This window comes from Pongo abelii, chromosome X (assembly GCF_028885655.2).
Source record: "Pongo abelii isolate AG06213 chromosome X, NHGRI_mPonAbe1-v2.0_pri, whole genome shotgun sequence".
In the NCBI taxonomy this organism is placed as follows: domain Eukaryota; kingdom Metazoa; phylum Chordata; class Mammalia; order Primates; family Hominidae; genus Pongo; species Pongo abelii.
This window is the reverse complement of record NC_072008.2, coordinates 54,432,062-54,458,289: the sequence shown is the minus strand read 5'-3', so window position 1 is coordinate 54,458,289 and position 26,228 is coordinate 54,432,062. Positions and strand designations below refer to the sequence as shown.

The window sequence follows — 26,228 nt, the reverse complement described above, 5'->3', positions numbered from 1 at the left end:
TTCTGTCTTTTTTTCTTTATTAATCTTGCTAGCGGTCTATCAATTTTGTTGATCCTTTCAAAAAACCAGCTCCTGGATTCATTAATTTTTTGAAGAGTTTTTTGTGTCTCTATTTCCTTCAGTTCTGCTCTGATCTTAGTTATTTCTTGCCTTCTGCTAGCTTTTGAATGTGTTTGCTCTTGCTTTTCTAGTTCTTTTAATTGTGATGTTAGGGTGTCAATTTTGGATCTTTCCTGCTTTCTCTTGTGGGCATTTAGTGCTATAAATTTCCCTCTACACACTGCTTTGAATGCATCCCAGAGATTCTGGTATGTTGTGTCTTGGTTCTCGTTGGTTTCAAAGAACATCTTTATTTCTGCCTTCATTTCGTTATGTACCCAGTAGTCATTCAGGAGCAGGTTGTTCAGTTTCCATGTAGTTGAGCGGTTTTGAGTGAGATTCTTAATCCTGAGTTCTAGCTTGATTGCACTGTGATCTGAGAGACAGTTTGTTATAATTTCTGTTCTTTTACATTTACTGAGGAGAGCTTTACTTCCAAGTATGTGGTCAATTTTGGAATAGGTGTGGTGTGGTGCTGAAAAAAATGTATATTCTGTTGATTTGGGGTGGAGAGTTCTGTAGATGTCTATTAGGTCCGCTTGGTGCAGAGCTGAGTTCAATTCCTGGGTATCCTTGTTGACTTTCTGTCTCGTTGATCTGTCTAATGTTGACAGTGGCGTGTTAAAGTCTCCTATTATTAATGTGTGGGAGTCTAAGTCTCTTTGTAGGTCACTCAGGACTTGCTTTATGAATCTGGGTGCTCCTGTATTGGGTACATATATATTTAGGATAGTTAGCTCTTCTTGTTGAATTGATTCCTTTACCATTATGTAATGGCCTTCTTTGTCTCTTTTGATCTTTGTTGGTTTAAAGTCTGTTTTATCAGAGACTAGGATTGCAACCCCTGCCTTTTTTTGTTTTCCATTTGCTTGGTAGATCTTCCTCCATCCTTTTATTTTGAGCTTATGTGTGTCTCTGCACATGAGATGGGTTTCCTGAATACAGCACACTGATGGGTCTTGACTCTTTATCCAATTTGCCAGTCTGTGTCTTTTAATTGGAGCATTTAGTCCATTTACATTTAAAGTTAATATTGTTATGTGTGAATTTGATCCTGTCATTATGATGTTAGCTGGTTATTTTGCTCGTTAGTTGATGCAGTCTCTTCCTAGTCTTGATGGTCTTTACATTTTGGCATGATTTTGCAGCGGCTGGTACCGGTTGTGCCTTTCCATGTTTAGCACTTCCTTCAGGAGCTCTTTTAGGGCAGGCCTGGTGGTGACAAAATCTCTCAGCATTTGCTTGTCTGTAAAGTATTTTATTTCTCCTTCACTTATGAACCTTAGTTTGGCTGGTTATGAAATTCTGGGTTTGAAAATTCTTTTCTTTAAGAATGTTGAATATTGGCCCCCACTCTCTTCTGGCTTGTAGAGTTTCTGCTGAGAGATCCGCTGTTAGTCTGATGGGCTTCCCTTTGAGGGTAACCCGACCTTTCTCTCTGGCTGCCCTTAACATTTTTTCCTTCATTTCAACTTTGGTGAATCTGACAATTATGTGTCTTGGAGTTGCTCTTCTGGAGGAGTATCTTTGTGGCGTTCTCTGTATTTCCTGAATCTGAATGTTGGCCTGCCTTGCTAGATTGGGGAAGTTCTCCTGGATAATATCCTGCAGAGTGTTTTCCAACTTGGTTCCATTCTCCCTGTCACTTTCAGGTACAGCAATCAGACGTAGATTTGGTCTTTTCACATAGTCTCATATTTCTTGGAGGCTTTGCTCGTTTCTTTTTATTCTTTTTTCTCTAAACTTCCCTTCTCGCTTCATTTCATTCATTTCATCTTCCATCGCTGATACCCTTTCTTCCATTTGATCACATCGGCTCCTGAGGCTTCTGCATTCTTCACGTAGTTCTCGAGCCTTGGTTTTCAGCTCCATCAGCTCCTTTAAGCACTTCTCTGTATTGGTTATTCTAGTTATACATTCTTCTAAATTTTTTTCAAAGTTTTCAACTTCTTTGCCTTTGGTTTGAATATCCTCCCGTAGCTTGGAGTAATTTGATCGTCTGAAGCCTTCTCTCAGCTCGTCAAAGTCATTCTCTGTCCAGCTTTGATCCGTTGCTTGTGAGGAACTGCATTCCTTTGGAGAAGGAGAGGTGCTCTGCTTTTTAGAGTTTCCAGTTTTTCTGCTCTGTTTTTTCCCCATCTTTGTGGTTTTATCTACTTTTGGTCTTTGATGATGGTGATGTACAGATGGGTTTTTGGTGTGGATGTCCTTTCTGTTTGTTAGTTTTCCTTCTAACAGACAGGACCCTCAGCTGCAGGTCTGTTGGAGTACCTGGCCGGCCGTGTGAGGTGTCAGTCTGCCCCTGCTGGGGGGTGCCTCCCAGTTAGGCTGCTCGGGGGTCAGGGGTCAGGGACCCACTTGAGGAGGCAGTCTGCCCGTTCTCAGATCTCCAGCTGCGTGCTGGGAGAACCACTGCTCTCCTCAAAGCTGTCAGACAGGGACATTTAAGTCTGCAGAGGTTACTGCTGTCTTTTTGTTTGTCTGTGTCCTGCCCCCAGAGGTGGAGCCGACAGAGGCAAGCAGGCCTCCTTGAGCTGTGGTGGGCTCCACGGAGTTCGAGCTTCCCAGCTGCTTTGTTTACCTAAGCAAGCCTGGGCAATGGCGGGCGCCCCTCCTCCAGCCTCGCTGCTGCCTTGCAGTTTGATCTCAGACTGCTGTGCTAGCAATCAGCGAGACTCCGTGGGCGTAGGACCCTCTGAGCCAGGTGCGGGATACAATCTCTCCTGGTGCGCTGTTTTTTAAGCCCGTCGGAAAAGCGCAGTATTCGGGTGGGAGTGACCCGATTTTCCAGGTGCCATCTGTCACCCCTTTCTTTGACTAGGAAAGGGAACTCCCTGACCCCTTGTGCTTCCGGAGTGAGGCAATGCCTTGCCCTTCTTCGGCTCGCGCACGGTGCGTGCACCCACTGACCTGCGCCCACTGTCTGGCACTCCCTAGTGAGATGAACCCGGTACCTCAGATGGAAATGCAGAAATCACCCGTCTTCTGCGTCGCTCACGCTGGGAGCTGTAGACCGGAGCTGTTCCTATTCTGCCATCTTGGCTCCTCCAGGGCTGACTGCAGTTTTACACAAAAGTAAAAATGGGCCAGGCGTGGTGGCTCACGGCTGTAATCCCAGCACTTTGGGAGGCCAAGGCAGGTGGATCACTTGAAGTCAGGAGTTTGAGACCAGCCTGGCCAACATGGTGAAACCCCATCTCTACTAAAAATACAAAAAAAAAAAAAAAAAAAAATAGCCAGGTGTGGTGGTGCGCGCCTGTAGTCCCAGCTACTCGGGGGCTCAGACAGGAGAATCACTTGAACCTAAGAGGTGGAGGTTGCAGTGAGCCAAGATCACGCCACTGCACTCCAGCCTGGGTGACAGAGTGAGACTCCATCTCAAAACAAAAAACAAACAAATGAAAGGAAAAATGAAACATTTCATTAAATTTGAAAGACATCTGCAAAAATGGCCCAGCACCTATTTGTAAATATTAATTTGGAATCCTTTAGTAATATTATGACAGAGCTTAACTTGTACCTATCAGATATGAAGGCAGATAAACCAAACATTGGCCATGATTCGGAGCACCAGCACAAAGTAGCATTAATAACCCCATTAATAATTGCAAGTGAGTATAAAATATAATTCCGTATTATTGTATAGTAACTATGTTTTGTTTCTCTTTGATTAGTACATACACTTGTCTCTGGATTTATGCATTAGGATGCCAGTTACTGTTCCAACTTACTGGGACTGTACAAACATTAGTTAAATTAGATACATTTTGTTGAATCTTAAGTGTACAAAAAAACTATTTGCTGAAATATTTGCTCTCAATGTTTAAACAGTGATTATGTTAAAGAGCTAATTAACTAATCTATAATTAGAAGCTAGTCTAATTTATCCAGGAAAAAATTTCTCAGTATGGGTTGATTAGAATGACGAAATAGTTTGAAATAGTTTAGGGAAGTGGAGGAATATAAGTAGAGTCACAGTATGCAGAAGAGCCTAATTTATACAGAGGAGCTACAGTTTAGCATGCCTTCAAACAGAGAGATAAGGCTAGATAATCAGGTACAGGCCAGTTCATTGAGAACATTATTTGCCATCTGAAGGACCTTAATCTTATAGAAGATGAGGAGCCATCATATAGGGTTTAAACTGGGTAAGGAAATTGTCAGTTTTGTTAGATTGGCGTTCTAAGATCACTCTGCTATCACTAGTGGCAGTGCATAGAGGATGGATTGGGTAAATGTAAAATTATTTTCCAGTGGAATTGGTATTTGCCCTATTAAGAGCTTAAACACTTTTCTCCTGGAAGCCAATGTTGCAGCTGCTGAGTACTAATTCCTTGAAGGGATAGTTGAAATAGTCTAGAGAAAAGAGATGAGAGACAGACAGACAGACTACACAATAAGTTAATGCTTGAGTCATTGATTTATCTTCTTGTAGAATGGTAGTACCTCTTCTTTTAAGTAGTAGTTTTACAACTAGGACTGGAAGCTCGATAGTAGTGTCTTCCATTGAAAAATAACTCAAACAAAAGTACATATAACAGTGCTAACTTTTTCAAATGAAAAATCTTCATGTATAAGATGTACTTGATGTATTGTTGAATTTTATTTATCTTTGGTAATAATGTTAATAATAGGATTGATACAGACATTCAATAACATAGATATTCTACCAGGTTTGCAAGGTAGCCAAAACTATCATGTTTTCTGAATAGTAACAAATTGTATATTTAGCTTGAATTTTACTGTTATCATAGCAAATTTTATGTCTGTACTGTTTACAGCCTGTATCCCAACCAGTTGGAGTTGAACAACAAGCAGCTCTTCTAAAACCAGATTTAGTTCGAAGGTAAGTATCTTCACATCAATACCATGAAAACAATGAGGATATGCTGAAGTTTGTGTACTCATTAGGTTCTTAGTGCATCCTGACTAGAGAAGCTTCTGTATTCTTGTATTTGTGTGGATGTTTAATAAAGATGATAGATTTTTTTTTTGTGCTTTTTTATGTCAGTAGGGATCATATGGATTGTGAAATTAATTGATCATTTTCTTATTGTGTTTATTTTATACCATTCTGTTCTAGGAAAAGCTGGTAAGGGTTAAGGAAGGAAGAAACAATAGAGTTTAGAGTAAAATTCTAGCTAATCTAAAGAAATAAATTACAACTAGATATTTAATTGTATTATTATTTAGTACTTGAAAACTAGTATTTTTCTATATAAAAATATAGATTGGATAGTCTTTATTGTTCTATCTTCAAGTTCATTGATTGTTTCCTTGGTTCTGTTCATTCTACTATTATACCTATTCAGTGAGATTTTTTTTTCTGTGATTGTTTAGTTCTATACTTTCTATGTGGTTCTTCTTAAAATCTTCTATTTCTTTTATAAGATTTTGGTTTTTTCATTTGCCTCAAGATTATTTGTGATTGCTCATTGAAGCATTTTGATGATAGCTGCTTTAAAATTCTTGTTAGAGGCTGGGTGTAGTGGCTCACACCTGTAATCCTAGAACTTTGGGAGGCTGAGGCAGGCAGATCACTTGAGGTCAGGAGTTCAAGACCTGCCTGGCAAACATGGTGAAACCCTGCCTCTACTAAAAATACAAAATTTAGCCGGGTGTGGTGATGCACGCCTGTAATCCCAGCTACTTAGGAAGCTGGGGCTGGGGGATTGCTTGAATCCAGGAGGCAGAGGTTGCAGTGAGCTGACATTGCACCACTGTATTCCAGCCTGGGTGACAAAGTGAGACTCTGTCTAAATAAATAAATAGAATTCTTGTTAGATAATTCCAATATCTGATTCATCTTTTTTTTTTTTTTTTTTTTTTGAGATGGAGTCTCACTCTATTGCCCAGGCTGGAGTGCAGTGGCACGATTTCGGCTCACTGCAACCTCCACCTCCTGGGTTCCAGTGATTATTGTGCCTCAGCCTCCCAAGTAGCTGGGATTACAGGCTCGCACCACCACGCCTGGCTAATTTTTGTATTTTTAGTACAGACGGGGTTTCACCATGTTGGCCAGGCTGGTCTTGAACTCCTGAGCTCAAATGATCCACCCGCCTCGGCCTCCCAGATTGCTGGGATTATAGGTATGCACCACAGCGCCCAGCCTCATCTTATTCTTGTTAGATGATTTCAATAACTGACTCATCTTGGTGTTGGCATCTGATGATTACCTTTTTGCATTCAAGTTGTAATTTTTCTAGTTTTTGGTATGACAAAGGAGTTTATTTTCATTTGTCTCCTGGGCATTTGGATATTATGTCAGGTGACTGTAGATCCTATTTAAGTCTTTTTTTTTTTTTTTTTTTTTTTTGAGGCAGAGTCTTACTCTGTTGCCCAGGCTGGAATGCAATGGCGTGATCTTGGCTCACTGCAGCCTCTACCTCCTGGGTTCAAGCGATTCTCCTGCCTCAGACTCCCGAGTAGCTGGGATTACAGGCACATGACACCATGCCTAGCTAACTTATTTTAGTAGATACAGGGTTTCACCATGTTGTCCAGGCTGGTCTCAAACTCTTGACCTCAGGTGATCCGCCCACCTCAGCCTCTCAAAGTGCTGGGATTACAGGCATGAGCCACCATGCCTGGCCTATTGAAATCTTCTGTGTTAGCAAGCAGTCACCCTTGTTTAGATGCATAGGTTCTGGCCTGCTTTTGTGGACTGTGATTCTGATGACAATTTAGTTTTCAAAATCCTTACAGTGCTGCTATTCTGGTTTGTTTTGTTCACCTGGAACCCCTGGCCCCCACTGCTGGGCCAAGAGGTGGAGAGTGCTTCCGTAGGCCTGCTCCCCCAGGTCTGCTCTACAGGCTATACTCTACTTACTGGTGGGGCCCCTACCAGTGCCACTGGGGAAGGACAGGGCCTACTTAAGTCCTCTTCTGTTGCTGGGTTGGGGATCAGGAGATACTGGGCTTGGGCTGCCTTTGCCTCTGGACTGGGAATTGGGAGACACTGCCTGTACTGCCTTTATTCACTGGGTGGGTAATTGGAAGATACCAAGCTGCTATGATGTTACTCAAGTCCTGGGGGTCCCCAGCCAGTCCACTTTCATCTTTTCATTCTTCTGTGCCCTTCTGTCATTGTCTACTACATTATTTCTAGAACTTTTAGCTGTACTTAGAGGGGAGGAGCAGGGAGAGTTGAGTTTCTGCCATCTTGTCCCAAACCCTAAACTGGTGTGTTAAGTAACTTTAGAATGTGAATGATATAGCCCATTGGCTAAAATTATAATCCTTTTATCCTCTGATTACTTGTTACTGCCATTTCTCTGTGTATTTAAAAAACTCTTAAGGGCAGTATTAATGTATCTTCTTCCACTACTTATATTTATGCAAATTCTTTGTCATATGGACATAAAAAAGTTAGGAGTTATTTTTATCTCTTGTACATCTATATATAGATGCTTCATGAGTAGTTTTTAGGAGAAATAACTTGCTTAAATTAACTTGAAAGATATCTATTTCAAAAAGATGTCTGAGACTTAGAGCTTGTCATTTAAATTCCAAACGTGTTTATTGAAATTTTTGTTGAAATATGTTTGAGTTTAAAGAAAAACCTGAAAAATGCCTTTGACGCAGATAAACTAAAAGGTAGCCTCCCCTTTCATAATAATATTGATGTAGACCTGTAAAATGTAACTAATTAGAATTAATAATGTTGAACTATTTTTACATCATTCATTTTCATATCTTGTTCTGCCTCCTGCAGAACACTATTCTTGTCTCCCATACCTGGCCTACCCTGTTGAGTTCATTACATAAACAAGTATATTTTGAGTGATAATTTGTTTTGGTTTTAGAAGTTTTATTTGAAGATATTAATAAAGTAACCCCTAAACAAACAAGATAAAACTGATCAAGAGCACCCCATAATAAAAGGCTCCACAGAGGTCTATCACTGGCAATGTTTTTCTTTCATTCTCATCACTGGATGGTTTGCTAAATAAATACAATGTGATCTTGATTTTTCAGCTTTTTAAAAAAGCTTTATTGAAATATAATTCACATACCATATAATTCACCCATTTAAAGTGTGTAATTTAATGGCTTTTAGTATATTCACAGAGTTGTGCAGTCATAACTTTTAAAAAGATTGTAGTATTAATTTTTCTTAAACTCGTTATTTATGGTTTTATAATTGGGAGTTTTTCTTAGAATTTTACTGTCAAGACTGGAATGAGTTACTTTTTTAAAAATATTGCTAGCTTGAATCAAGATGTGGCAACTACGAAGGAAAACATCAGTAGCCCTGATAACCCAAGTGGAAATGGCAAACAGGATCGGATCAAACAGAGAAGAGCTTCCTGTCCCCGACCAGAGAAGGGGACTAAATTTCAGCTTACTGTCCTTCAGGTCAGTTTGTAAATATGGTTTGGTTAAGAGTACATATAGAGGTCTGGAGGGTCAGAGAGGGGCAGTGCTGCAGAAGTGAGTTGTAGAATATTATGAAACCCTCTCTAAACTAACCTTTTCTCCGTTATAGACTTTCCAATGTGAGTATTATGTGTTCGTTGTTAAACTTAGGAAATACAAGAAAGAAAATAAAATCTACTTTTAACCACCATTCAGAGATAGCTCCTATTAATGTTTTAGTTTGTTTTTCTCTCTTTTTCCTGTATGTACATGTAGTGTTTTACATTATTAAGGTTGTAATAGTACTAGTAATCGCGGCAAAAATCTATAGAGTTCTTTTGTGGTAGGCACCCTAAATGTTATCCATGCATTTTACCATTTAATCCTTCAATAACCCTGTATGATAGGTCGTAGTATATACTTATCTTTACAAATGAAGATACTAAAGATCAGAGGAGTGGGCCGGGCACAGTGGCTCACGCCTGTAATCCCAGCACTTTGGGAGGCCGAGGCTGGTGGATCATCTGAGGTCAGGAGTTGGAGACCAGCCTGACCAATATGATAACACCCCGTCTCTATTAAAAATACAAAAATTAGCCAGGCATGATGGTACATGCCTGTAATCCCAGCTACTCGGGAGGCTGAGACAGGAGAATCTCTTGAACCCAGGAGGCAGAGGTTGCGGTGAACTGAGATTGCACCATTGCACTCCAGCCTGGGCAACAAGAACAAAACTCCGTCTGAAAAAAAAGAGAAATCAGAGGAGCGAAGTAATTTGCCTAAGATCACTCAACTAGCAAGTGATAATGTCAGATCTGAACCTAGATCAGACTTTAAAGCCCGTATCTCTAACCAATATAATGTATGTTTTAGTTGGTTGCTTAAACCTATATATAATTTTATATCCTGCATTTTTAAAAACCTAATATATCATGTATGCTTCCCTGTATCATTAATTTTTCAATAACATGACATTTTAAATGGCTACATTAGATAGCTGCTTATACAGAGAAATAACTTAATCATTCCCTATGTTCTTGGTTTATGTTCTTTCTTTCCATCTTTTTCTCAGTCTGTCTTTTTTCTAACTTGCTGTCTTGTACTCTTTTTGTCTGTCTGTATATCTTTGCAGCAAAATCCTTGAGCATAAATCTTTGTATCTATCCCTGATTATTTCCTTATTAGATCCATAGGAGTCGGATTCATGGGTCAGAATATGAAGATTTTTAAAGTTTCTAGATACATGTTGCTAGATTGCTGTCCATAAAGATTGGTCCAGTTTACATTTCCATTTGCAGTGCCTCTTCCTTTGCTTAGAGTCAATTTATAGATTAAGATAATTTTGGAAATGAATTATTAAATTTAAATCTTTGCATTGCAGATAGCTCTAGTGACTATTATAACTTTTTTTGCTTTCTTATAAAAGTTGTATTATTTTCTTTACCACAGGATCACGTTTATAACTTATTTTTTACTGAATAACTTGAACCTGTTAGTTTAGTCATAGAATGGCTGTTTAGATGGTATTCCACCAAGGGAAAACATAGTCTTTTTACATTCTGAACTATTTAAGCCATTTTCCACATATATTGTATGTGAACTAGTGTAGATGTTCCCTGCACAATTTGCAAAAAGAAGACAGTGACTGACTCTTAAACCGGTAAAATGTTTGTACTCAGGTATCAACCTCTGGAGATAACATGGTAGAGTGTCAGCTGGAGACACACAACAACAAGATGGTCACCTTCAAGTTTGATGTTGATGGTGATGCGCCAGAGGATATTGCAGACTATATGGTAAGTACAGTAAGACCAAATTATCTTCCCTTCAGCATTCTGTCTTTTTTCCCCTATAATTCTATCTCCATTTATTTTGAGCCATTGTTTTTTAGAGTACAATTAGTTTTAAAAATTTGTACAGAGGTAAATTGGGTTATCATCAAGTGTAAGTCACTGCATCTCCTCCGGTTTCAGTATATTTATCTGGAAAATATGCGGAGGTTTCATTTAGAGATAATATAGATAAATGGCTCTTATCTCTGACTGCATGTGAAAATCACCTGACAAGCTTTTTAAAAACAATTGTATTGCCTGGTCCCTTGATTAAATCAGAATATTTGGAGGTGAGGCCCAAGCATCAATAGTTTGTAAAGCTCCCCAGGTAATTCTTTTTTTTTTTAGTTTATTTTTTGCTGGGCACAGTGGTTCATGCCTGTAATCCCAGCACTTTGGGAGGCCTAGGCAGGAGGATCACTTGAGCCCAGGAGGTCAAGACCAGCCTAGGCAATGTAGTGAGTGAGACCTTGTCTTCACAAAAAATTAAAAAATGCCAGATGTGGCGGCCACACTTGTAATCCCAGCACTTTGGGAGGCTGAGGGAGGAGGATTGCTTGAGCCTAGGAGATTGAGGCTGTAGTGAGCTATGATCATGCCACTGCATTCCAGCCTGGGCAGCAGAGCAAGACCCTGTCTCAAAAAAAAGTTATCTGTTATTATTTTTATTTTTTATAACAGGCTTTGAAAAAGCTAAACCCCCAGGTAATTCTTTTTTTTTCCGTTTTTTTTTTTAAATTTTTGTGGCTACATAGAAAGTTTATGTATTTATGAGGTACATGAGGTATTTCGATGTAGGTATACAATGTGTAAGAATGACGTAAAGGTAAATGGGGTATCCCTCACCTTGTAATTCTAATGTGTTAGCCACTGATCTAACATCTTGCATGTTATTTCATTTAGTTTTTAATATTTTCTTTGAATTGTTAGGCTTAAGTTAGTATTTCTTCCCCCCTTATTTTATTTATTTTCTATTATTTTCTAGGTTACCTTTGCATCTTCCCCTTTTTTGATGAGGATGGGACTAGGATGGCAGGAAGAGTGCATATAATGCTTTTTGTTTCTGCCAGCTTTCTTTGTGTATGCATTTCTAGCCAAGCAGAATTAAACATTTTAAAAGTTAATTATTTCATCAGTTCTGTTCTTGTTTAATGTAATATTTTCTGAACTGTCTCTTCTTTCATTCTTTTCAGGAATGTTTAACCTAATTAGTGGTCTTCCGAGCTATTTTTTTTTTTTTTTCTTTTTTTGAGACAGAGTCTCCCTCTATTGCCCAGGCTGGAGTGCAGTGGTGTGATCTTGGCTCACTGCAACCTCCACCTCCTCGGATCAAGTGATTATCCTCTCTCAGCCTCCCAAGTAGCTGGGATTACAGGCGCACGCCACCACGCCCAGCTAATTTTTGTATTTTTAACAGAGATGGCATTTCACCAGGTTGACCAGGCTGGTCTCGAACTCCTGACCTCAGGTGATCCACCCACTTCAGCCTCCCAAAGTGCTGGGATTGTAGGCATGAGCCACCGTGCCCAGCCTTCTGAGCTATTCTTTATTTTCTTTGGAGGTGTTTCATTTTGTGGCTTGTGATTTAAAAGCTTTTGGGTTTGGACATCTTAGTTTTAAACATTGCCTCAGTTATGTTCTTCAAATAACCAGTTTATAGAATGACATATTTTTTTAAATGCTGGTTCCTTCTCTGGTAGATAGTGCCAATCTGAGAAATGTCAGTAGTCTCAAAATAGAATAATTTAATGTATTTTTTTGGCATTTTATTGCTGGTCTTTGTGAATTCTATTGTGACACTTGGATTTAGATACTTAATTTTATTCTTCTTTTTCTTTTTCTTTTCTTTTCTTTTTTTTTGAGACAGAGTTTTGCTCTTGTTGCCCAGGCTGTAGTGCAATGGCGCGATCTCAGCTCGCCGTAACCTCCGCCTCCTGGGCTCAAGCAATTCTCCTGCCTAAGCCTCCCAAGGAGCTGGGATTACAGGCACCCGCCATCACACCCAGTTAATTTTGTATTTTTAGTAGAGACAGGGTTTCACCATGTTGGTCAGGCTGGTCTCGAATTGCTGACCTCAGGTGATCCACCCGCCTCAGCCTCCCAAAGTGCTGGGATTACAGGCATGAGCCACCGTGCCTGGCCCAATTTTTCTTTCTTTATATGGTAGTCACTATTTATATAATATTATAACTTTGAAGAAACTGAATTCATTCTCATGAATAGACTTACTTTTACTTTTGGGCAGGTTGAAGATAACTTTGTGCTGGAAAGTGAGAAAGAAAAATTTGTAGAAGAATTGAGAGCTATTGTAGGTCAAGCCCAGGAGATCCTTCATGTCCACTTTGCCACAGAAAGAGCCATTGGAGTTGATTCTATTACTGTGGACTCCAACAGTAGCCAGGTGAGAACAATTGTTTAGCAAATAGATCTTCTCAGATATGAATCAGGAACTTTTTAATTTATCTATTCATTTTTAATTCAGACAGGGTCATCTGAACAAGTACAGATAAATTCTACATCTACTCAAACCAGCAGTAAGTATATTTAGTAAAATTTACCATTTGGTTTTTGAAGCAAGACATTTGAAAACTTTTAACACACCTTCATTGGGAAAGATGTTAGCCAATAAATTAATTTGCTAACTTATTAGTGTAGGTTTTCTCACACTTTGAAAGGCCCAGAGGTAATAATCCATCCCCTGACTTTTCCCCAAGTGTTGGTTCTTTATCTGATTGATTTATTTGTGAGTTATTGGGTGGTCATGTTACCAGAAAAGCAGTCACAGTACTGATGACCTTAAATGGCATAACTGTTTGAAACTTAACTGGTAAGTTATTTTTTTCTGGTTTGAGATGGATAGAAACTTTTTAACAAAAGTCATCATTTTCTAAGTTTGCCTCATATTTCAATAGTCATTCATATCTTGATTTTATTCTACTAACAATGAATGATGTGCTTCTACTTGCACTGGTCACTGATAACTTTTAGTAGATCAGATACCAGATAAACTTCCAGAAACGAAAACTAGGGTCTTCTGTTTTCTTTTCTGATGACTTTATCTTTCCATTCTTCTCAGTTCTGGTCATGGGTATATTAAAGAGTGTCTGGGAGGGGGATAAAAGCCATAGACAAATGAGCACCCCTGAAGAAATTACAGGAACGTAAAGAAGCAAAAGGTGGTGTGGGAGTAATAGAACCAGATACCATTATCCTGAAATTTAGTTTGACTGTGTTAGGATGCAGAGTCCTCCTATATCTTATTTTTCTGGTTAGCCAAGATATGAGTAGGTTTCTGACTAACAAAGTTGGGTAAAGTTTAAAAGAGAATTACTTATTTGAGTACATTTACAAAGTAGCAGTTAAGATGTAGGGGTTTATTTTACTTTATTTTAAAAAATGTCATACAGTAAAACTGATTTCTTTTTCTTTTGGTGTACACTTCTGTAAATTTTAATACATGTATAGATATGTAAGCACTATGGTAATCAGGATACAGAATAAGAGATATAGGTTTTAATGAGAAAAGTGCTGTCAGTTTTTTCAAAGAGTACCCTGTTTCTAATTGCTATTCAAGCAATATTTGTTTCAGTAGAATCTAAAATCCTTCTCTAAAGATATTGTGTGCTTAGTACTTTAGACTTTTTGTCAGTATTGAGAGGGCTGGTCTTATCAATTACATATATTCTAGTACTATTAGAAATGGAGATACAAGACAAATTGTTTATTTAACCTGGCTTCTTCAGTCAATAAGGTAAATAAATTGAAAATCGCTTAGCATATTATTTTTTGCTAATTATTTCTGCAGATGAGTCTGCTCCTCAGTCATCCCCAGTTGGTCGGTGGCGATTCTGTATCAATCAGACGATAAGAAACCGTGAGACTCAGTCTCCTCCTTCTCTTCAGCATTCCATGTCTGCGGTTCCTGGCCTACATCCACTTCCTAGTAAGCTCTTCTTCTCTGCCAGCTTTGTCCAGACTCAAAGGGTGGGATGCAAAATACATATGATATCTTTAACTGGTTTCCATGGGAATTTCATGCTTATGAGAATTTTCATAAGCTTTTTTGAAGACATTAATATTAGGATACAACTTAAGCCATTTCCTATTTAATATTTATGAGAAAAAAGGAAAACATTATTTTCCTTGACAGGTTGAATTCTGTGTTTTGAGTCTTATTTATAAGAGTACTTTCACACACGTTCTCATTTGCCCCTTTCTCCTCCTGTTCCTTTTGACTTAGGGTACTAGTCTATGCTTTGTACTCGTCAGTACGTGCTTAGCCATTCTTTATTATTGTTCCAGGTCCAAAAAACACAAGTAATAAGGAAATATCACGGGACACATTGCTCACTATAGAAAATAATCCATGCCACCGTGCACTTTTCACTTCCAAATCAGAACACAAGGATGTGGTTGATGGTAAGATTTCTGAATGTGCTAGTGTAGAAACCAAGCAGCCAGCTATACTTTATCAAGTGGAAGATAACAGGCAGATAATGGCACCAGTTACTAATAGTTCCAGTTACTCTACTACTTCAGTTCGTGCAGTTCCAGCTGAATGTGAGGGACTCACCAAACAAGCAAGCATATTCATACCTGTGTATCCATGTCACCAAACTGCCAGTCAGGCTGATGCACTTATGTCCTATCCTGGCGAATCAACTCAGACTTCTGGTAACTCTCTTACAACTCTGGCATTTGATCAAAAGCCTCAAACCTTATCAGTACAGCAGCCAGCTATGGATGCAGAGTTTATTTCCCAAGAAGGAGAAACTACAGTGAACACTGAAGCAAGTTCTCCTAAGACAGTCATTCCCACTCAGACCCCTGGCCTTGAACCAACTACCCTTCAACCCACTACTGTCCTGGAATCAGATGGAGAAAGACCTCCAAAACTGGAGTTTGCAGACAACCGAATTAAAACTCTGGATGAAAAATTAAGAAACTTGCTCTATCAGGAGCACAGCATCTCTAGCATCTATCCTGAGAGTCAGAAGGATACCCAAAGCATAGACTCTCCATTTTCTTCCTCTGCTGAAGATACCCTCTCCTGTCCAGTGACAGAAGTCATAGCCATCAGTCACTGTGGAATTAAAGATAGCCCTGTACAATCCCCTAATTTCCAACAGACAGGCTCTAAGCTTCTGTCCAATGTGGCTGCAAGTCAGCCTGCTAATATATCAGTGTTCAAAAGGGACCTGAATGTGATAACTTCTGTACCCAGCGAATTGTGTTTACATGTAAGTATCATTCTTTCTAACCAATTCCTTACTCTTTGCTTATTGTTTTAAAGAAATGCCTTCTCTTCTAAAATTCTGTCCTTTGAGATGAAATGGTCTATGTCACAAGATTCTGAGGTCACAGGTATTTAAGAAGGCTATGACTTAGGCTGCAGGTGTTCAGAACCTCTCAGTAGAGATGACAAACTATCTTTGGTAAGAGAGCCCTCTGGTGAATTAGCTAAGAACTTGCAAGCAGTGTCTATATTTGTATTAATGACAGAATGAAAACTGACTCATGGATTGTTTTAGTGGGTAGGAAGAACTTTTAGATTTTCCGTTAAAATGTCGGTTATCAGTTTCCTTCTTTTAAAAAAAGTTATGGTTTTTAATTTAATCATGTTTGGGGGGATTTAATTTGACAAAAAAAGAGAAGAAAAGAAAGTAAAAATCATCATTAATACCATGACTTTTATGACTTTTTTTTTTTTTTTTTTTTTTTTAAACCCTAGACGGAGTCTTGCTCTGTCGCCCAGGCTGGAGTGCAGTAGCGCAATCTTGGTCTGCCTCCCGGGTCCAAGTAATTCTCCTGCCTCAGCCTCCTGAGTAGCTGGGATTACAGGCACGTGCCACCACGCCCGACTAATTGTTGTATTAGTAGAGACGGGGTTTTACCATGTTGGCCAGGCTGGTCTCGAACTCTTGACCTCATGATCCACCCGCCTTGGCCTCCAAAGTGCTGGGATTACAGGCATGAGCCACTGTGCCTGGCCTGACTTATTTTTTGAGTTATATAATGTAGGAACTTTAATTTTCCTTTTCTGCCCCTTCAAATCACAGAAGTAACCACTAATAATTTGATGCTTATTCTTCTTGACTTTTCTTAAGCTTATACAGATCTATTTACATACATATAACATTTTATTCATAAAAATACTGTGCTGTATACATACTGGTCTGCAACTTAATTTTTTCATTTTACAGTAGATCATGGACATCTTTCTAAATCTTCATCGCTGTATCTTTTTGTCATTTTTGTTATTATATAAGTAATAATATATACTTGTACATAGTATATATGTACTATGTACAAGTAAAATCCACCCCATCCCCGAACCTGTAGACACAGCTATTAACAAATCTTTCCAGACATGATTTTAATTAATATACAAATATTTATAAAGACATACTTTTTATATATGATATATTGTGTCTTTATATAGATATAGATACATGTTAATATTTATATACATATACTTATTTACATGTATGCTATTCTGCATTTTTTTCATTTATGGGTATCTATCCATGTCAGTACACATAGTTCCATCTTACTCAATTTTTTGAAACAACTGCATAATATTCCACTGATACATATAATTTAAAGATTTTTAAAATTTTTTAATTATTTTAAATAATAAATAAATATCACATAATGTGATTCGAATCTTAAGAAATGAACTGTTATTTCTGTCATTTAAACTTTGTTGCTTGAAGGAGACTCTCCCAAGTGTCAAGGTCAAATGGATTCTTTTATTTGTTTCAAGTGTCTGTTGTTATATCTAGATCATACTTAGCTGCCACTCTTTCTGGTGTCGTGGAATTCTTCTTTTTTCCCCTAAAATACTTCTATGAGTAATATTTTCAAATATATTGCATGGGTATCCTATTTGGTATTCTTTTGCATGTCCAAAAATGTCTTTATATTGCTTCACACTTGATTGACTAAGTACAGATGGTAGGATCAGAATTTCTTCTTCTCAATTTAGAAGACAGTGTTTTATTGTCTTTTATTAGCCTTCCTGATGAGATTGATGTCAGTTGTTTATCATTCATTTGTAGGTAACCTGTTTTTACTCTAGACCACTGCAATGCTCTTGTATTTTTTACAATGCGGAAATGTTCTGTATCTGCACTATTCAATACAGTAACCACTAACCAGATATGACTATTGAGCACTTGAAATGTGGCTAGTGCAACTGAGGGCCTGAATTTTTAATTTAATTTAATTTAATTAATTTAAATTTAGACAGCCACATGTGATTAGTGGCTACTGTATTCAGTTAGCACAGGTCTAGTTGCTTTTAGGGAACTATCTTAGAGTTCTGATTATCAGACTCTATCTTGGTATATCACTTTCCCATTCATTTTGTATATCACTTTTGTGGATGTTTTGAATTTGAAGATTTGTGTCTTTTTTCAGCTCTGGTAACTTTATTTTCATTTCTTTTTTTTCCTTCCCCTTCATTGTCTTGCTTATTTCCATTTAGAAATTGTAGGAGATATATGGCCTCTTGGATTATTCCCCATGTTTCTTAACAGCTTGCTCTCACTTTTAATTTCATTTTTTAAAACCTTATGTTCTCAGATATGTCTTCAGTTTTTTTTTTCTTTTTAAATTTCAGATCACTCTCTTGGTATTCAGCTGTATCCAGTTAATTTTTCATTTGGCAGTCATGAATTTGATTTTTTAAATCTTTCTTATTCTTGGCTCCATTTTCATAGCAACCTATTTTTGCATATATTTTTCTTCCAAGCATTTTTCTCAGAAAACTGACAAAATATTAACTCTAAAATATATAAAGAATGCTTACAAATCATTGAGAAAAGATCAGACAACTCAGTGGAAGAATATCCAAAGCATTTGAACGTGCATTTCACAGAAGTGGAAATATAAATGCCTGCTAAACATGTGAAAAGATTTTCAACTTTCTTAGTAATGAGAGAAAGGCAAAATTTTACAGAAAAATAGTTTTTTGCTAACCAGACTAGCAAATATTAAAGAAATTGATGGCTGGGCGCGGTAATTTTCATTTTATGTTGGCAGGAATAAAATCAGTACAGCCTACTTGGAGGGCAATTTAACACTATGAAAGTTAGAAATGTGTACATTCCTATGACTGAGCTATGTCACTCTCGAATTCTACCTGAGAGAAGCATTTGCACATATGAACAAAGGAACATGTATAAGAATGTTCAGTGTAACATTGTTTGATTATTGGTAACAGGAAAGGATTCACAAACAAATTTAAATATTTGTAAATAGAAATTGAGGGACATTGATACTATGAAGCAATTTAAAAGCATGAAGTAGACCTATAAATATATGTTAGCCATTATCATCTTTATTTTAGCATGGACATATCTCCAGGAAAAATCATCAGGAAAAAATATGCAGAATAATTCAGACAGTATGATGAGGTGTGTGTGTGTGTGTGTGTGTGTGTGTATGTATGTATGTGTATGTGTGTGTGTGTGTGTGTGTGTGTTTGAGACAGAGTCTCACTCCATTACCCAGGCTGGAGTGCAGTGGCATGATCGTGGCTCACTGTAACCTCAACCTCCTGAGTTTAGGTGATCCCCTTGCCTCAGCCTCCCAAGTAGCTGGGACTACAAGTGCGTGCTACCATGCTTGGCTGGTTTTTTAAACTTTTTGTAGAGACATGGGCTTGCAATGTTGCCCAGGCTGGTTTTGAACTCCTGGCCTCAAGCAATGCTCCTGCCTTGGTCTCCCAAAGCAGTGGGATTACAGGCATGAGCCACCACACCTGGCCTGTATTTTTAAAAAGGAACACACACACACACACACACACACACACACACACACACACACACAGCAGTGGGATTACAGGCATGAGCCACCACACCTGGCCTGTATTTTTAAAAAGGAACACACACACACACACACACACACACACACACACACACACACACACAGCAGTGGGATTACAGGCATGAGCCACCACACCTGGCCTGTATTTTTAAAAAGGAACACACACACACACACACACACACGTTCTGAAAAGATAAATTGATATTAGTGGATATCTTCCAGGGGAGACCGGGAAGGAGGGTTGTTACAGGGATTTTTGTTTTATCTAATGGTTTAGATCTTTTACAGAAAACAATTATTCATCTTATAAGCCAAAAAATATCTAAGGCAGGTCTCAATCAATTTAGAATTTTATTTTGCCAAGGTTAGGGACATGCCTAGAAGAGAGGAAACATGGAATCACAGATACAGTCTGTGGTCTGTGCCTTTCTCCAAAGATGATTTTGAGGGCTTCAGTATTTAAAGGAGAAAAGCAAGCTGGAGGGGAAAGAGGGAGGTTATGGTAATCCACATGTTGCAAGAGAAAAGGGGCAGGTAGGAGAATAATCAATTATGTATTCATCTCCCAGTTTTGCTCAGTAAATCAGCACTCTACATAAGATAAGGTAAACATAGGGTGGCTACCTCTGGAGATATTTAACCTTTTATTTGTAGCTGTTTGCTTAGGAACAAAATGAAATGCAGTTTCTTGCATGACTCAGCTTTCAGCTTAATTTTTTTCTTTTTGGCATAGTGAATTAGGGTCCTGAGTTTTTGTTTTCCTTTCACAATGTATTACTTGTAATATTTTTAAATGAAAACATTCTTATTGAAACAGTGTTAGAAAGAAAACAGCTTTTGAACCCCACAAACCAGTTTCAAAATCTTGCTTTGCCGTTTACTGTGTAATACTAGGCAAATTATCTACACCCTTTACCCAGCCTTAATTTCCTCGTCTGTAAAATCGAGATAATAGTACCTACTTAAAGTGCTACTGGATGCCTTTGGTATATTCTCTTTATTGTTTATTCATCTTATTTCATATGTTTTGTGCTCTATAAATATGGAAACTTGTGATTTCTTAGAATTTTAACTCTTTTACAGTGTTCGATCCAGTGACATTAAATATATTCACAAGGTTGTGTATCCATCACCATTATCTAGTTCAGAACTTTTTCATCACCCCAAAAAAAGAAACTTCATACCCATTAAGCAGGCATTATTCATTCTCCCTTCCCCCTTGCCCCTTGCAACCACAAATCTGCTTTCTGTCAGTATAGATATGCTTATGCTAGATATTTCATATAAATGGAACCATACAGTATATGGCCTTTGTGTCTGGTTTCTTTCACTTAGCATAATGTTTCAAGGTTCATATTCCATTTTATGGCTATACTGCATTTTGTTTATCCATTCATTGGTTTATGGACATTTAGGTTGTTTCTACCTTTTGGCTGTTGTGAATAGTGCTGTTACGAACATTCATATGAAGTATTCATAGGAGTTCCTGTTTTCAGTTCTCTGGGGCATATGGTAATTCTACGTTTAACTTTTTGAAGAACCACCAAACTCTTTTCTAAAGCAGCCACACCATTTTACATTCCCACCAGCACAATGTGAGGGTTCCGATTTGTCCACATACTTACCAGCACTTGTTTTCCAATTTTTTGATCATAGCCATCCTGGTAAGTATAAAGTGGTATCTTATTGTGGTCTTGATTTGCATTTGCTTAATGGCTAGTGGTGTTGAGAATCTTTTCGTGTGCTTGTTGGCCATCTGTATATCTTCTTTGAAGAAATGTCTGTTTGAGTCCTTTCCCTATTTTTTAATTGGGTTGTTGTTTGTGTTGTTGAGTTGTAAGAATTCTTTTTTTTTTTTTTTTTTTTTTTTTGAGACAGAGTCTCGCTCTTTCACCCAGGCCGGACTGCAGTGATGCTATCTCGGCTCACTGCAAGCTCCGCCTCCCGGGTTCACGCCATTCTCCTGCCTCAGCCTCCCGAGTAGCTGGGACTACAGGTGCCCACCACCGCGCCCAGCTAATTTTTTTTTGTATTTTTAGTAGAGACGGGGGTTTCACCGTGTTAGCCAGGTTGGTCTCGATCTCCTGACCTCGTGATCCGCCCGCCTCGGCCTCTCAGAGTGCTGGAATTACAGGCATGAGCCACCGCGCCCGGCCGTAAGAATTCTTTATATATGTGGCTGGGCATGGTGGCTCAAGCCTGTAATCCCAGAATTTAGGGAAGCCAAGGCAGTAAGATTGCTTGAGGCCAGGAGTTCAAGACCAGCCTGGTCAACATAGTGAGACCCCCTCATCTCTATAAAATTTAAAAAAAAAAAATCTTTGTATATTCTGGATGCTATGTCTTTATTAGATATTTTATTTGTGAATATTTTCTCTTATTCTGTAGGGTTGTCTTTTCAATCTCTTGATGGTATCCTTTAACGCACAGAAGTTCTTAATTTTGTTGAAGTCTGATTATCCACTTTTTCTTGTATTGCATTGTTAGCTCTTATAATTAGGTCTTTGATATATGTTGAGTTAATTTTTGTATATGTATGAGACAAGGGTCCAGCTTCGTTCTTTTGCATTTGGATATCCAGTTGTTCAGCACCATTTGGTGAAGAAACTATTCTTTCCCCCATTTAATGGTCTTGGCACTCTTGTAAAAAATCAGCTGACTACAGATGTATGGATTTATTTCTGGACTAATTCAATTCATCAATCCCGATATCTATCCTTATGCCAGTAGCAAAAGGACAGTGTTTTGATTACTGTAGTTTTATAGTACATTTGGAAATCAGGAAATGTGAGTCCTCCAACTTTGTTTTTTTTTAATATTTTTTGGCTATTCAGAGTCCCCTGTGATTCCATATGAATTGTAGTATAAGCTTTTCTATTCCTGTGAAAAAGGTCATTGGGGTTTTGATAGGGATTGCATTGAATCTGTAGGTCACTTTATGGACTGTTGACAGATTAAGTCTTCCTGTCCATGAACTTTCTATTTATTTCAGTATCCTTGAATTTCTTTCATTAATGTTTTGTAGTTTTCAGTGTATAAGACTTTCACTCCTTGGTTAAATATATTCCTAAGTATTTTCTTATTGTTATTAGAAATGGAATTGTTTTCTTAATTTCTGTTTTGGATTCTTCATTGCTAGTATATAAAAATACAACTGATTTTTGTGTGTTGATGTATCCTCCAACTTTACTGTTTGTTTATTAGCTCCAATAACTTTTGGTGGATTATTTTGGATTTTCTATATATAAGAGCATGTCAACTGTGAATAGAGATAGTTTTATTTCTTCATTTGCCATTTTTATTTTTCTTATATACAAACTTTTTTTTTTTTTTGAGATGGAGTCTTACTCTGTCGCCCAGGTTGGAGTGCAATGCGATGATTTCAGCTCACTGCCACCTCCACTTCCCAGGTCCAAGCAATTCTCCTGCCTCAGCCTCCCAAGTAGCTGGGATTACAGGCGCTCACCACTACGCCTAGCTAATTTTTATATTTTTGGTAGAGACGAGGTTTCACCATGTTGACCAGGCTGGTCTGGAACTCCTGACCTCAGATGATCCCATCCGCCTCAGCCTCCCAAATTGCTGGGATTACAGGCGTGAGCTACTGTGCCCAGCTCTTATCTATAAACTTCTTATGCTTTTCATTTGTTTGTCCTTTTGCTTTTTGTACTGGGATAATTTCTCAATTTTTAAGCAGTTGTATCTCCTATTCAGCTATTTTTTGTGTCAAGTATTATATTGTTTTAATTTCTAGTAACTGTAGTTCATTCCTTTCTTTATCGATGTAGTATATTCACACATCTCTCTGAATATATTAAAGTCTTATTCTATGTTATTAATGCTATTTCCTTGGCTATTCTGTTTGCCGAGTTTAGTATTTTCTTATAATGTTAGTTTTCCCTTGGTGTTTAGTGATTCTTAGTTGTGTTCTCTTCTTTTTCACTCATGAGATTCCTTGTTCATCTGTCTGTAAGTGTTTTATGTAATTACCGTAACCTTCCTTCAGTAATTGTGGGAAAGGTATGGGACGTGCTCCCTGGCACTGTATTTTTTAACTTATCTCTAATGCTGCCTGGAGGGTGGCCCAGTAGCTAGTCTCCAAAGATAGGAGGGCTTACCTTTCTTCCTGGATGTTGTCTCCTCCCTACATTGTTGACCTCTCTCTTGGCCACAAAACCTTTTCCTCTTACTGCTCTTATTTGGGGGCACATGCCTCTGCTGCCCTTTGCTTGGTCTGGAGGTGGGGAGGGAAGGGACAGAACTGCCTGCCTGTTCCTTCTTTGTTGTCCCAACCAGTTCATTCTTCCATTCAGTACATATCTCTTTAGCAGTGAATAAGTCAAAACCTCTGTTTTTGTGGAGCTCACATCTAGTAGAAGAAAATGGATACTAAACCTATATATGGTAGTCAGGGAAAGACTTGTATGTGGTGGTGATAGTCATAGGTAGAGATCTGTTCAAGGAACCAAAAGGCGGCCAGCAAACAGGAGAGCATTAAGAGATAACGTTGAAAGAGACAGAAGATAGATCTGATAGAGTTTTGTAAGCATTCTAGCCTACCACTCATCTTTTTGGTTGGCCAGGGTTCTCTCCTGCTGCCCGTATCAGCCACACAAGTTTGCAGCATTTTGAAACAATTCCTACATATGTCATGGTCTACTTTTTCCTCTGTCAGTCATATATGCATGTGTCTATGTATATTTTCCTGTTGTGTCTGTAAATTTGGATTGATAAGGAAGGCTAGAACAAATATTTAATTTGCCATCTTGATCCAGTTACTACATATTAAAATTCTTTTCTGTAATTTCAGTGGGACCAATGTAACATTTTCTAAATTGTAATACTGATTTTTTTTTCCTCATGAAACTAATTATTACTAGTTTAAAATGAGACTTCAGAAAATAAAAACTGATTGCTTACAATTTTATTTTTAATATGTCCTGACCTGCCATAAGTTTTTTTTTGTTTTGTTTTTTGTTTTTGTTTTTTTTTTTTTTTGAAACAAGAGTTTCGTTCTTGTTGCCCAGGTTGGAGTGCAATGGTGCGATCTCGGCTCATTGCAACCTCCGCCTCCGGGTTCTAGCTATTCTCCTGCCTCAGCCTCCCAAGTAGCTGGGATTACAGGCATGCACCACCACGACAGGCTAATTTTGTATTTTTAGTAGAGACGGGATTTCACCATGTTGGCAAGTCTGGTCTCGAACTCCTGACCTCAGGTTATCCGCCCACCTCAGCCTCCCAAAATGCTGGCATTACAGGCGTGAGCCACTGCACCCAGCCCTGCCCTAAGTATTAATAATGCTTACCCAAGACATCATACTACTTACTGCCATGTAGGCTATCTTCCTTCTGGCAAATGCTAAATCCCATTCTTTGTGCTTTTATATATTTTTTTAATCTTCTAGATTAGTAGTGACCCTTCTCATGTTTCCCAAAGTATTTGTGGTTGTCTGTGCTAACTTTTCATATTAATTATTATAGGGGATTTATCTTTAAAGCACTCATTTAGATAAAACAGTTATATCTGGGGCCCTTTTGAGGGGAGTAGGAGGACAAGAAGAGGGGAGTGATTTTTATAGCCAGCATAGCCTGATGTTAACAAGAATTTTTAGAGCATGATTTTGAAGTAATTTTGATGTCCTTTATAAATTTCCGTATGCTTTCATAAAGTAAGAAACTTGATTTCCTGATACTTCTCTGTAAATCTAAGTGCCTAGATATCTTGTTTTTCTCTGTTTTTATGTGTTTCAAGCATCTTTAACTGAGTCTCTTAAATAATATAGGCATAAATGAAAATTTCCATGATAATAGCATGGAGTTTTAGTAACCTTTTTAGTAAACTGGCACATATGAAGGAAATTTTAATTTGATTTTCAGTTGTCAAAGTTTGTATAATGATGAAAAATATTCTGGGGTAGAAGATTAATAATCTCTTTTATTTACTAAAGTCTAAATAATATTTTTAAAGAAACAAGAAGGGTTTTTATAAATTGAGTACTTTGGGTTCAGTCTGATATGCTACTATTAATGCAGCTATATACATAATACTCTATTTTGGGTTAAAGATTAGTCTATACAAGAAATTCCGATTTTTTTTTTTTTTAAAAAAGCTTCACCTTACCTAAATTATTACCACTTTGGTTTTTCTCGGTTGTTTTGTTTTGGTTTTTTTTTTTGTCTCCATTAGGAGATGTCCTCAGATGCTTCACTTCCAGGGGATCCAGAGGCCTATCCTGCTGCTGTGTCAAGCGGTGGAGCCATTCATCTGCAGACAGGAGGTGGATATTTTGGCCTAAGCTTTACTTGTCCTAGTCTCAAAAATCCTATTAGCAAGAAATCCTGGACTCGCAAATTAAAAAGCTGGGCATACAGGCTACGGCAGTCAACCAGCTTTTTCAAGAGATCAAAAGTCCGTCAAGGTAGTGTGCTTACAGTCAGGGACATAGACTAGGTAACATCACTTTTCATTTACTTATTTTTTTTGTTGTTCATATACAAATCTTGCCACTTTTTCCACATAGCCCATGTATGTGACATGTCCCATTAATGTCATTGCCATTTTATTTTTTCCTTTTGTAACTAATTTGGTTTTCCAGTTATTCATTTCATATAGATACTAAGTCTTGGGATAAATCTTGCAATGTCTGATTTAGACTTAGGGACTTAATACGATGTTGCTTATTACATTAACACCTTTTAATTGTCTAGCAGGAGTTAAGCTTTTTCTACTTTTCTTCATTTTTGGTAATGTAAACAAATTTAGTCTTAACAAACAATTTTCTCTTTTTCACTTACAATTTGGCAAAACTTGCAGTGGAAACAGAAGAGATGAGATCAGCAATTGCTCCTGATCCCATTCCTCTGACACGGGAGTCCACAGCTGATACTAGGGCTTTGAATAGATGTAAAGCAATGAGTGGATCATTTCAGCGGGGTCGGTTCCAGGTTTGTGTCTTTGATTGAATCCTTATCTACAAGGGCATTATAAAATGTAACAGCCACTGGAGATCTTGGTCTGTAGGTGATACTTCCATTTTTGTTTTTGTTTTTGTTTTTTTTGAGATGGAGTTTCACTCTTGTTGCCCAGTTGGAGTGCAATGGTGTGAT

The 26,228-nt window shown here is 38.0% G+C and overlaps 1 protein-coding gene across 12 annotated transcripts in view; it reads left to right on the top strand.

The window, feature by feature from the left end:
- Positions 1 to 26,228, top strand: part of WNK3 (WNK lysine deficient protein kinase 3) — a 176,446-nt gene that overhangs the window by 106,378 nt on the left and 43,840 nt on the right. For 10 of the 12 annotated variants that reach the window (XM_054544625.1, XM_054544626.1, XM_054544620.2 and 7 more), the window contains 9 exons: positions 4,881 to 4,945; positions 8,310 to 8,457; positions 10,137 to 10,253; positions 12,535 to 12,690; positions 12,772 to 12,823; positions 14,095 to 14,232; positions 14,592 to 15,529; positions 25,309 to 25,540; positions 25,936 to 26,066. In XM_054544625.1, the coding sequence (XP_054400600.1) occupies positions 4,881 to 4,945; positions 8,310 to 8,457; positions 10,137 to 10,253; positions 12,535 to 12,690; positions 12,772 to 12,823; positions 14,095 to 14,232; positions 14,592 to 15,529; positions 25,309 to 25,540; positions 25,936 to 26,066 (1,977 nt within the window). The remainder of the gene's footprint in view (positions 1 to 4,880; positions 4,946 to 8,309; positions 8,458 to 10,136; positions 10,254 to 12,534; positions 12,691 to 12,771; positions 12,824 to 14,094; positions 14,233 to 14,591; positions 15,530 to 25,308; positions 25,541 to 25,935; positions 26,067 to 26,228) is intronic. The other 2 variants (XM_054544627.2, XM_024241149.3) reach the window with 1 other exon arrangement.